Source organism: Podarcis filfolensis (genome assembly GCF_964270895.1).
Source record: "Podarcis filfolensis genome assembly, chromosome: 5".
NCBI classification, from domain to species: Eukaryota; Metazoa; Chordata; class Lepidosauria; order Squamata; family Lacertidae; genus Podarcis; species Podarcis filfolensis.
The window spans coordinates 29,308,169-29,321,183 of record NC_139608.1 but is presented as its reverse complement, the minus strand read 5'-3'; the positions used below and the strand labels follow the sequence as shown (position 1 = coordinate 29,321,183).

General features: G+C 42.0%; 2 protein-coding genes across 9 annotated transcripts in view; one reads left to right on the top strand and one right to left on the bottom strand.

The window, feature by feature from the left end:
• LOC310762549 (uncharacterized protein) overlaps positions 1 to 13,015 on the top strand; it is a 537,990-nt gene that overhangs the window by 350,803 nt on the left and 174,172 nt on the right. The window lies entirely within an intron of this gene.
• Positions 1 to 13,015, bottom strand: part of DOCK10 (dedicator of cytokinesis 10) — a 181,373-nt gene that overhangs the window by 162,664 nt on the left and 5,694 nt on the right. For 5 of the 8 annotated variants that reach the window (XM_083613628.1, XM_083613635.1, XM_083613638.1 and 2 more), the window contains exon 1: positions 10,920 to 11,121. The exons of the other annotated variants lie outside the window; for them this stretch is intronic. In XM_083613628.1, the coding sequence (XP_083469754.1) occupies positions 10,920 to 11,018 (99 nt within the window). In that variant the 5' untranslated portion in view covers positions 11,019 to 11,121. Of the gene's footprint in view, positions 1 to 10,919; positions 11,122 to 13,015 lie in introns of those variants that run through there. 8 annotated transcript variants of the gene reach the window in all.

Below are 13,015 nucleotides of genomic sequence, written 5' to 3'. Positions count from 1 at the left end.
TAAATAAATGTGCCTGTCAAACAAAGAGAAAACTTAGTTAGCTGGAATTTAATAGAACTTGCTCTGTAATCCTAAACATGTTTACTCAGAAGTAAGTCACATTCAGTTTAATTATCAGAAGTCTCTATAGCTGAACTAAATTCAAATTAGGGATTGACGGTTCAGTTTGTTCATGGCCCATGTCAGTGTCACATAAATTGCACACATCACTCTCTCTCTCCCCCACATTAATATGTTATTCTGCCCCCCGCAAAAGAACATGCTTGAAATTTTGTATTTAAGTACATATTTTTTATCCTATTTTCTCACAAAATACAAATTTCTAAATGCAATTTATGCTACATGTTGATATATATGCATTTTTGCTATGCTTTTTAAGCTGAGAACTGCACCACAAAATTAAGAGAAGAGAAAAATCTGCAAGATAAGCTGTGTTCTTATCCACAGATTAATAAGGAAGGCAGATCAAGCCAATTCAAATCAGAATTCACAAAGAATGGGTTCTTCAAGCACCCCTAATAACTGGGTGAGGTTTGCAGATAACCTCTTGGGCATTTAAACACCTTCTTAAATAAGCCATTGTACACATATACATTTCTGAAGATAGAACCATTTAAAGTTAAACACTATCATTCTAAAAGGACTGATTTCTTATTTCACAGTGAATAAACACAATTTGACACTGTGACACAAATCACATCAAAAATGTGCCATACACATTGAGAGACATGGGGTTTTTTCCTCACTAGATGAAATGTAGGTTAAGCAGCAGAAACGCAGACAAGACAAGGTTTGACAACAGGCAATAGTTCACTTAAGGAGGTTGAGTGGGTAGAGAATGTGCAGTTTAAGCGAACCGAACATCAACACATGAGCTTTAAGTAGAGATGAAACACTGGTAATTATAGGCAGAAACAAGTAAAAAAAAAAAAAGACACACACACCTCAAAAAGGGGGTGTAAATACAAATGCCATTGTATTATTGGGAGAAACCATTTCAGAATCAGAGTTATGGTCTAAATTCCAGCCATAAATATCTTATTTCCAAATAGTTTTAATTGAATGTGATTTACCTACATCTAGGCCAACATCCTGTTTTTGCAGTGGTGAACCAGTTGCCTATGGAAAACCCAGAAGCAGAGTGTAACACCACTTTCCTCAGTTGTGATTCCCAACAACTGGTATCCACAATGGACGGGTAATTCTCATTTAAGCATAATATGCATTGCTGTCACCTGAAAGTGATCTATTCCTTCTGTGGAGAGCAACGGCTCTCCACAGAAGGAATAGATCACTTTCAGGTTCTAACTCTATGATTAAATATTATTTGCTGCATATACTTGAAGCCCAAAAATGTTGTAGCTGTGATCTTTTCAGAATAATCTCTTTCACACCTGCTTTTCTAATACCTAGAAATTATTATTTTTGAATCTAGTCTTCTTTCCCATTTGCTTGTATACCCCAGTATTTTGACATTATTTTGGGGTGAGCTTATGTATGCTTTGCCTGCTTTGTGTATGTTTGTATGATTACATTTTTAAAAACAGTTATTGCTAAAAAAAACTACTTAAGTAGCCAGTGGATGGAAAATGGATACATCCTATTGCATATTTAGGGGAAACAGGAACAAACTCCTCAGCAAATTAGGGTACTTTGCTAGCTGTTGACAGTTTCTACTTCAGAGTCTCAGTTTTACATCTGACAGTTTTGCTGTACCAGTTTTCAGAGTGAGAGCTAGTAGAGGTGGGTGTGAGGAGTTATATCATAATAAGGCAGTTCCATCTTATACATGCCATCCAGCCCAGGTTTCGTTTCTGTCAACTCCACATGACATGATGGCGTCACTAGTTAGTGCAAAGATAACCATTTCATGAAAAATGGATGAAGTGCTTACAGTTCCGTTATGCTGATCAACAGCAAGAGACAGGACCAATAATTTCAGAGAACAGAGTGGAAGAATGTGTGCTTCTTGCCCTACAGACCCTCCCAGGAGTTAAGATCAACAGAGGGGGGGGGCATCTTGGTAGTACCACTGCCCTTGCAAGTTTGGGAAGTGGTGGTTTAGGAAGGAGCACTCTCTGTGGCAGCTCCTAAGCTGCGCAATTCCTTCGCTACGGAGGTGCAGCTGCTGAAGACATATCTCTTGACAGCTGCATTGCAAGGAGTTGGACTAGATAATCCTCAGGGTCCCTTCCAGCTCTAGGATTCTTTACCCTGGCCTTTGACACTTCACTCACTCTCACACACCAGGACCCACCCTATTCTCCTGACTGTAGATTGAATTAACGGGGCTCCGCTCGAGTACAAGTTCAATTGTTGAGAAAATCATCACCATCCCTACATACCAACTGGCAGGCATAAAAGCAAAATGCCGTTAAATTTCACCTTCACAGATGATAGACATTCTGCGTTTATGAAACTGAACCCACCAGAACAAGGGTGGGTGGAAACAGCAATCCATCCAGACCCTTGAAGTAGGTGCCAGAACACAAAGTAACAATAAGAGCGTATGCCGAGAGAGGAAATTATAAGCCATCCTTTCCATAGCTTCTTTTTTCACTCCATATTTGATCATGAGTTTACTCATGACTGATTTGCTTGTGTTAGCTTAGACTTTTTTGTTTAGCAAAAGGTGATAATGTTTAATTTAGCCATCTGGTTGTCATGCTTCTTCTGCAAAGGTGGATAGCGTAAGACTTTCACGAGCTTTTGAAGTCCCCCTGCATTTGCATTGTTTATCTGACTGTTGCATGCAGAAGATAAACTTATTTCAGATCATTGGTATCTGTATTCATTTGGATATCCACCAGTGCAAATAACAATTCATGCCCTTCATACAATTATCAATTATGTCAATGGCTTTTAAAAGTTAAATAGGAGGTACAGAGGCTCCAATCTGGGGAGCAGGGGCTTTCATCCTTTGCCACCTGCCACCTGATAAAATGGTCCCCCCAATCCGACCCAAGGTTCCTGCTCAGCAGAATGAGATGATATACTACACATGGCTACTGCTGGAAATAATCAAGGGAAAGCAGGCATTGGGAAGGTTTCAATTCAAAAAACAGAGAAATTAATGTAATTGGGCTAATTAAAAAATGACTCAACCTGGCATTTCAAATTTACAGTTAGTATGTACTTTTTAGATTTCAGATAAGGTCTTTTCATACCAAATAGGTTAACCAAAGGTTTTGACAACCCTTTTGCATGTGCTTGCATTTTGCGTCTCCCCTAGCATGGAAGACGAAGAGCAGACTCCATTTGAGGATCTCTCCCTCATTACAGTCGATCAGGTATATGAAGACGAGCAGCAAAGTCAGCCCTCAGGGAATGTGCAGGCGACCTTGGAACGGACAGCTCACGGAAGAACCTCGACCAGACCTAAGAGGAGGCGTGTAGTGGTGATAGGGGATTCCCTACTGAGGGGAACAGAAGCAGTTATCTGTGGGCCTGACAAGATGTCTCGGGAAGTGTGCTGTCTCCCCGGGGCTAAGATCCAAGATGTAACTGAACGACTGCAAGGAATCATAAAACCCACTGACAAATACCCCTTCCTCTTGGTTCATGTGGGAACCAATGACACTGCAAGCAATAGCCTCCAGAAGATCAAAAGAGATTACGAGGCTCTGGGCAGGAAATTGAAGCAATTAAATGCACAAATTGTCATCTCATCTGTCCTCCCAGTTGAACGACGTGGCCCAGGGAGAGAGGGAAAAATAGTGGAAGTGAACAACTGGCTTCGCAAATGGTGTAAACAGGAACAGTTTGGATTCTTAGATCACGGAATGCAGTTTCTTGAAGATGGACTTCTGGCAAGTGATGGGCTGCACCTCACAACAGTTGGGAGGAATGTTTTTGCAAAAAATCTCAGAAACCTCATCAGGAGGGCTTTAAACTGACTAATGTGGGGGAGGGAGACAGTGGTCCTGAAGGTAGGAGTCTATCAATTGATGAAGATGATCATCCAAATGTCATAGACCGAATGGAGCAAACAGCACGCAGACCTAGTGGTGGGAGGAAAAAATCCTTAAATAAGAGACACGGGGGAATGATTAATGGACTTCAATGTCTGTACACTAATGCGCAAAGCATGGGAAATAAACAAGATGAGCTTGAGCTCTTGGTGCAGCAAACTAAATATGACATAATAGGAATCACTGAAACCTGGTGGGATAAGTCCCACGATTGGAATGTAATAATGGAGGGATACAATCTATTTCAGAGAAACAGACCAGACAAGAAAGGAGGAGGAGTGGCGTTATATGTCAGGGATGTGTATACCTGTGAAGAGATCCAAGATTTAGAACCTCAAAGCCAAAGTGAGAGCATTTGGGTCAAAATTAAGGGAGAGAAGAATAACAGTGACCTCATTGTGGGAGTTTACTATAGATCCCCAAGCCAAACGGAGGACATAGATGATGCCTTCCTGGAACAGATGGCCAAGCATGCAAAAGGAAGGGAGATAGTAGTAATGGGGGACTTCAATTACCCGGATATTTGTTGGATGTCAAACTCAGCCAAGAGCATAAGGTCAAACAGATTCCTCACTGGCCTTGCAGACAACTTCATTGTCCAGAAAGTGGGAGAAGCAACAAGAGGAACAGCCATTTTAGATCTGGTCCTAACCAATGTTGATGACCTGGTTAGTGGGGTAGAAGTGGAAGGATCATTAGGCGCGAGTGATCATGCTCTTCTGAAGTTTACTATACAGCGGAAAGGAGCAGCCAAGCATACTAGGACACAATTTCTCGACTTTAAGAAAGCCGACTTCATAAAACTTAGGGAAGTGCTGGGTGAGATCCCATGGACAGTAATACTAAAAGGAAAGGGAGTTCATGATGGCTGGGAGTTTGTTAAGAGGGAGATAGTAAAAGCACAACTTCAGGCAATACCAATGAGACGGAAACATGGAAGGTGCCTAAAGAAGCCAGGGTGGCTATCTAAAGAACTTTTAACTGAGTTAAGATTAAAAAAGGATGTGTACAAAAAATGGAAAAGGGGGGAAACCACCAAAGAGGAATTCAAACAAATAGCCAGCACATGTAGACACAAAGTCAGAAAAGCTAAAGCACAGAATGAACTCAGGCTTGCTAGAGAGGTTAAAAGCAACAAAAAAGGCTTTTATGGGTATGTTCGTAGCAAAAGGAAGAACAAAGAAACAGTGGGGTCACTCAGAGGAGAAGATGGTGAAATGCAAACAGGGGACACAGAAAGGGCTGAACTCCTCAATGCCTTCTTTGCCTCAGTCTTCTCCGATAAAGAAAACAATGCCCGACCTGAAAAATTTGGAGCAAATGATTCAGCAGAGGAAACACAGCCCAGAATAACTAAGGAGATAGTACAAGAATACTTGGCTAGTCTAGATGTATTCAAGTCTCCAGGGCCAGATGAACTGCATCCAAGAGTATTAAAAGAACTGGCAGATGTGATTTCAGAACCACTGGCAGTCATCTTTGAGAATTCCTGGAGAACAGGCGAAGTCCCGGCAGACTGGAGGAGGGCAAATGTTGTCCCTATTTTCAAAAAGGGGAAAAGAGAGGACCCAAATAATTACCGCCCAGGCAGTCTGACATCAATACCAGGGAAGATTCTGGAGCAGATCATTAAGCAAACAGTCTGTGAGCACCTAGAAAGGAATGTTGTGATCACCAATAGTCAGCATGGATTTCTGAAAAATAAGTCATGTCAGACGAACCTGATCTCGTTTTTTGACAGAATTACAAGCCTGGTAGATGAAGGGAACGCAGAGGATGTAGCCTACCTTGATTTCAGCAAGGCATTTGACAAGGTGCCCCATGATATTCTTGTAAAGAAGCTGGTAAAATGCAGTCTTGACTATGCTACCACTCAGTGGATTTGTAACTGGCTGAATGACCGAACCCAAAGGGTGCTCATCAATGGTTCCTCTTCATCCTGGAGAAGAGTGACTAGTGGGGTGCCACAGGGTTCTGTCTTGGGCCCGGTCTTATTCAACATCTTTATCAATGACTTGGATGATGGACTCAAGGGCATCCTGATCAAATTTGCAGATGACACCAAACTGGGTGGGGTGGCTAACACCCCAGAGGACAGGATCACACTTCAAAACGACCTTGACAGATTAGAGAACTGGGCCAAAACAAACAAGATGAATTTTAACAGGGAGAAATGTAAAGTATTGCACTTGGGCAAAAAAAATGAGAGGCACAAATACAAGATGGGTGACACCTGGCTTGAGAGCAGTACATGTGAAAAGGATCTAGGAGTCTTGGTTGACCACAAACTTGACATGAGCCAACAGTGTGACGCGGCAGCTAAAAAAGCCAATGCAATTCTGGGCTGCATCAATAGGAGTATAGCATCTAGATCAAGGGAAGTAATAGTGCCACTGTATTCTGCTCTGGTCAGACCTCACCTGGAGTACTGTGTCCAGTTCTGGGCACCACAGTTCAAGAAGGACACTGACAAACTGGAACGTGTCCAGAGGAGGGCAACCAAAATGGTCAAAGGCCTGGAAATGATGCCTTATGAGGAACGGCTAAGGGAGCTGGGCATGTTTAGCCTGGAGAAGAGGAGGTTAAGGGGTGATATGATAGCCATGTTCAAATATATAAAAGGATATCACATAGAGGAGGGAGAAAGGTTGTTTTCTGCTGCTCCAGAGAAGCGGACACGGAGCAATGGATCCAAACTACAAGAAAGAAGATTCCACCTAAACATTAGGAAGAACTTCCTGACAGTAAGAGCTGTTCGACAGTGGAATTTGCTGCCAAGGAGTGTGGTGGAGTCTCCTTCTTTGGAGGTCTTTAAGCAGAGGCTTGACAACCATATGTCAGGAGTGCTCTGATGGTGTTTCCTGCTTGGCAGGGGGTTGGACTCGATGGCCCTTGTGGTCTCTTCCAACTCTATGATTCTATGATTCTATGATTCTATGAAAATTCATATCCTTTCTTTTTTCTTGTCCTAGATTAAGTATGGAAGAATTCCATGGGAGAGTGGAGGTTCACTGTATTTATAACTAGCAGTACAATGGTACCTCGGGTTACATACGCTTCAGGTTACATACATTTCAGGTTACAGACTCCGCTAACCCAGAAATAGTGCTTCAGGTTAAGAACTTTGCTTCAGGATGAGAACAGAAATTGTGCTCCAGAGGCGTGGCAGTTTCAGGTTAAATACGGACCTCCGGAATGAATTAAGTACTTAACCCAAGGTACCACTGTATAGGTTCAGAGAGAAATCCACTTGAAGGGTAAATTACTTTCAAGAAACATTTAAACCAGGGGTACCTAACCTGTCACCCTCCAGATGTTGCCAGATTACAACACCCGTCATCCCTGGTCATTGGCCATGATGGCTAGGGCTGATAGCAGTTGGAGTTCAACAACATTTAGTGGGCTACAGGCAAGCCATCCCTGTAACAGACCTACACTCGTAATAATGTAAACCTAACAGGCAGAGCAACAAATAAAACCAGAAAAAACATTCCTTTGTTGATCAGATTTAATTTTCCTATCTTCACATCCATGCTGGTATCAGTTGTCTCCAGTTAGAGAAGAGGTGTTTTTCTCCTGCTGGTGCTTGTAAGCTAGCTGCATTCATTAAACACCATTATATCTGCATCATTTAATTTAGGTCAACATGTCAAAGCGATGCAAGTTCATATTTGCTCCCAGTCAGTCTATCTTACCCTCAATAACAAAAGAAGGCTAAACAAGCTGTATTTGGACTCAGCAATAGAAATCACCATGTACTTTATATTCCATGACGATACAGCACAAAGAGCACATGCACCATATATGGCATACAATTTTGTTTCTACCTGTGTGCAGTTGCTCTTTCCAAAGATAAATGTGAATGTTAGCCATCAATTTCGTACTTAACAGTGATAGCAATGTGTTTAAGAAATGAGGGTTTTGAACAATCCTAAGCCAGTATGCATCAAGTCAAACACACCTGTTAACTAACCAATAGTTAGTAACTAACAAACACACCTGTTAACTAACTTTCAGCTTGATTTGTGACTACTCGACACTAGTCTTCCATGGCTAACAGCCTTCCCTATTTTTATTTATATGTTTTCTAATAAACCGCTATGCCGCACATCATCATAAGGGTGGTTTATACATATAAATCTTATTGCTGAAATTATAAAACACAATGTAACAAATTAAGGCCAGTATTGCAACACATACCAAGCAAACAGCAGAAAACAGTTCCCCATTACAAATGGACGACTTATCAACTGTTTTGAAATACTGTATTGGCCTGAATATAAGCCTCACTTTCTCCCCAAATTCCAACCGTGAAAAGTTAAAGTGTGGCTCAAAAATTGGCTTTTACGATATCACTGCTGAAATAGACATATGGTAAAACGGAACAGGTGTGAGAGTGAATTTTAAAGGAGCAGCTTATGTTTGGGTATTGTCTTTTCCTTCTCCCTCCCCCCCCCCTTGAATTTTAAAGGTGTGGCTTATATTTGGGTGTGGCTTATATTCGGGCCAATACAGTGAAGAGATGTTTTCAGCTGCCATCAAAATTCATGCCAGCTGCATTTCTGATGGGAGGGTATTCCATAGCTGGCACCTCAGAAAAGGTACTACAGCACACCACCACCCAATGTACCACAGGTACTAGTCAGAGCTTCAGAAGACCTTTTCCTGCAGATCTCCAGTCCCGGATAGATAGGTGTAGGATGTGTTATAGAAGAGGGGTAGTCCATGTGGGTCCCTTCAGATGTTGCTGGACTACAGTTCTCATCATTCCTGATCATTGGCCATGCTGACCACAGCTGGTGAGGGTTGTAGTTGATTGCCTGGAGGGCACTACACTGGCTAACCCAGTTATAGGTATACCTATATAGGTTAATTTTGATATGCTACTGGTTTCCTTCCCGCTCCCTCTTTTCTTATCATTATAAGGGGGGGGGGGCAAACTGGCAGCAAAGACTGGGAAAATTGTCCATCTTATGCTATGGTTGCAAGTCTGCAGTGGGCATACTTAGAGCTGTTATCTTTTTATGGAAACACTGCACATTGTGATATTGAAATGTATACATCATTGCAGTTAGCAACCATAGGAATTTAGGGTGAGTCATTGGTTTTTTACCATTTGTCTATGCTGAGTTCACTGAAGATTCCCTTCTTTTGAAATTTGATGGTTGGGAATGCATGGAAATGGGGTAGGGAGGTCAATGAGTAGTAAAGGGCTTGTGACAGTGGAAGAGTACCACCTGGCTGCGTGTTTCTGAGCCTAGAAACTCTTTATGCCATGGGTAGGCAAACTAAGGCCTGGGGACCAGATCCGGCCCAATCACCTTCTGAATCCGGCCCACGGACGGTCCAGGAATCAGTGTGTTTTTCCATGAGTAGAATGTGTCCTGTTATTTAAAATGCATCTCTGGGTTATTTGTGGGGCCTGCCTGGTGTTTTTACATGAGTAGAATGTGTGCTTTTATTTAAAATGCACCTCTGAGTTATTTGTGCGGCATAGGAATTCATTTTTTTTTCAAAATACAGTCCAGCCCCCCACAAGGTCTGAGGGACAGTGGACCGGCCCCCTGTTGAAAAAGTTTGCTGACCCCTGCAGTTTTATGCGGGTGTGTGGGTATGTACTTAAGAGAGCTCAGAAAGACCAAAATATATGATTCAAGAAGGGGGATTTCACCCATCACTAGAGCTAAATATTTCCAGCCCTTGACTGAAGGCTGGTTCACACACTGACCCAATTGAGGAGTATGCATATACTATTTCTCACCATGTCTACAATCTAATCTGAGGCATGGGAATGACACACATAGAATTAGGATCACAAGAATCTGGCCCACAAGTAAATATGCATGCATTTACCATTTTAGTCATTTATTATCTTGTATGAACATATTCCCAGCATTTCTTTCTAAGGCTCTTCAGATCTCCTCCTTGATTAGACCTTCTCTTAAATGCCCCCTTATTTCCCTTCCTCAGTTGGCTGCTGAGCACATCATCACCATCTGAATACATATCTGCCATTCAGATATTGCAGTCTAATTATACAAAGAGCAACCCAGGTACCAAACATATTGACTGCACTATTTCCAGTCCTGAGGTGTCACCCCACTACCCCTGCTGAAGGCACCCTTACCTTGGATTGTGCAGCAGTGCCCACAAAGTGACACAGAGCTCTTGCAAGATCTCACGGAAGCCACCACTGCTTCTCTGCCATCAGCAGAGGCAGCAGGGTGGGCAGGGCACCTTTGGGGGCACTGCCCCTTGGGTTTCTGCTGCCCAAGGTGGCTGCCTCAGTCTGCCTCACAGGTGGGCCAACCCTGACTATTTCAGACTGCAGATGGGGATTTGCATGATTCAATAAATCAAATGTTGATTACGGTCCATCAACCATCAAACAAAGTTCAAAATACAAGAAATACAAAAATCACATCCTCAGAAGAACCAGTTAGGAATTACTGAAGGTGACAAGGTAGAAACTAAAAATCATAACAGATCTGAGAGATATTGCATTGTTCAGATATATTGCCACCTGTGGCAAATTTATTAGTCCTCCTTTTGTAAGACTGACTCAGCTCAATTAATCTTTCATGATAATCAGTGCATTTCCTCCCCTGCAACTGCAAGCTATTTGCCAGTTTGCTTATTTCAGCTCTTCCACTTCAAACTTGCTACTTTGCCACAGCAGGACAACAGATTTTGTAAAGCTAACTAATTTGCTGTTTGTTTGGTTTTTTGAAGTTTACAAACCTTTTGAAATGCTTGCTATTCAACATGATTCATAGAGCAAATGATTTATTTTTTCTTTATTTTTTTGTTACTTTAAAACTTTTTTTGTTACTTTAAACCTTCTTTAAAAATTACAACAGCTTATAGCAGCACACCTAAATTAAGGGTGTGTGTGTTAACTTGGAATCTACAAGAATTCAAGGGTCAGTTTGTTAGTCATCTACCCACCTGTCCAAGCTTGGATGCAGCTTTCTTTGATTCTTTCCTCCTTTTCCATTTCATTTTTGTTCTCTCTTTTTCTGCTACTTCTTTTCTCCTTTCTCCCATCTCCGTTATGCTTTATTCCTTTGGCTGGACTTTCTTGCTCTTTTTCTACCTCCTCCTCTTTCGAGGAACAAATTCATCTCTGGTGTCAAGCTAGTTGGACAGAGCTGCAGGAATAAACTGCCCCTTTGTCTTGGTCTCTCCTAGAGGGCGAGTCCAGCAGCCAGGGAATTTGCAAGCAACACATTCTTGCCTCTGCCCTTTTCTGGTTGCCTCCTAATCCACCGTTCCAGTAGCTATGAGATATATCTATACGTTGGTGGCTGAGCCTATTGAATGATAACACAAATGTTAAGAAGTGAGCCTCTTCACATTTCTCCAGGGAGAGAAATTATCTTACAGTCAGTAAGATCAGTTTAACAAGATGAGATTTACCGCAGACTAAATATTCAGCAGAATTTTTGGAAGTTTTTGTTCAGATTATCCTGTAGAGTATTACCAGTTTCTTTTCTCTCTAAAACCCATCTGCATTATTTAAAGTGACGGCTAACAGATGGCACCTCTATTGCTTCATAGGGTTACCTTTTCAAAACCCACTTCTTCCATGAAGCCTTTGGCACAACACACTAGTTCCCATGCCCAGTAGAACACAGCCTGCAACTAAGGCTAAAGATGTGTGACTGAAACTAATGTATATTGCTTCCCTGTTTAGCCCTGCCTCTACTTCCCTTCCCTTTCTCTATTTCCCCCATGTTGAATTTTATATTGAAAAGCCATTGGCCAGTAGCCTGTTCTCTTGTGTTCTGTAAAGTGCCATGTACAATGATGGAACTATGTAGGTAACAACAGCAAGAACAAACAACAACAACAACAACACTTGTAGGAACCTGATATAGCCAGATCCTATTTAAAATACATGTACCATAACTGGCTGGATCCACAGACCTCCTGTGGACAGATCAGGAGGAGAAAGTAGAGGAGAGAAAGTCACTAAAGTTGGCTAAGCAGCTCTTGCAAATCTGCTATCTGTTTACATTTTAATCCTGGCTCTTCAGGGGACACAATGTATATTCCAATTCTACTAGAGAAGAATGCTTCTTGGATTTTCTGCCAATTCCCTACCACTTAACTTATCAGTTATAATATTCTGGGTCTATTCAAATCCAAAGCTCTGACTCTAAAGTGGGGTGAACCATTCCGTACAAATAAAATAATAATTGCTCCCATTAAACAGCACGGAATGTAGGTTGCACACCATTTATTCAAGAGAATCTCACTAAAGAGAACAGGACAACTACAGTGAAAGTGGACTGCAACCATTTGGTCTTTCTCTGTCTCTCTCCCCCCCACACAAAATTTGTGTTAGAATATTGCTGAACCATTGTTTCTCCTAACCACATCCTGTGGCAATGCTGCAGTGTCTAATTACTCACAGAGTGAAATTAAACATGGGTTTCAACTTTCTTTGTCCATTTTGAAATTTCCTAGCAGATAACTCAACATCAGCAGCTGTATTCATCAGGAAGAGAATGCAGAGGCTTACTGAAACAAATGCAGGGAGCAATCTACCAAGCACTGCTGCAGCACAATCTTCACTTCAGTGGGGCTTCTGTACCAAAATGAATGGTGAGTGAAGGCTACACAGAAATGGTGCTGGGTGAAATGAACTAAGCACAATTGCCTGCTTTGTTTCCTGCTATGAAGAGAACAGATGGAAAGCACTGTGGCACCTTGGGAGGCTGACAGTGGCATCCTATGCTTTACACAGTAGCAAGTTCCACTGTGTTCAATGCAGCTTGCTCCATAGTAAGTGCATTCAGGATTGCAAGCCAAGGCTTCAGTCCTGTGCACACGTATATGGGAATATGACCCTTCGAATACAAGAGGACTTATTTCTGAGTAAACACACATGGATCACGCTTCACTTCCTACATTGATCAGGTGTGCATGAGGCAGGTACTACACATGGCAAGCTGTGTCCACATCTTCCGCTGCAGTTCCGCATAATCAAGTGCTGCAGGCAGATAGCGCAAATGTGCAGAGCACCAGCTACACAAATT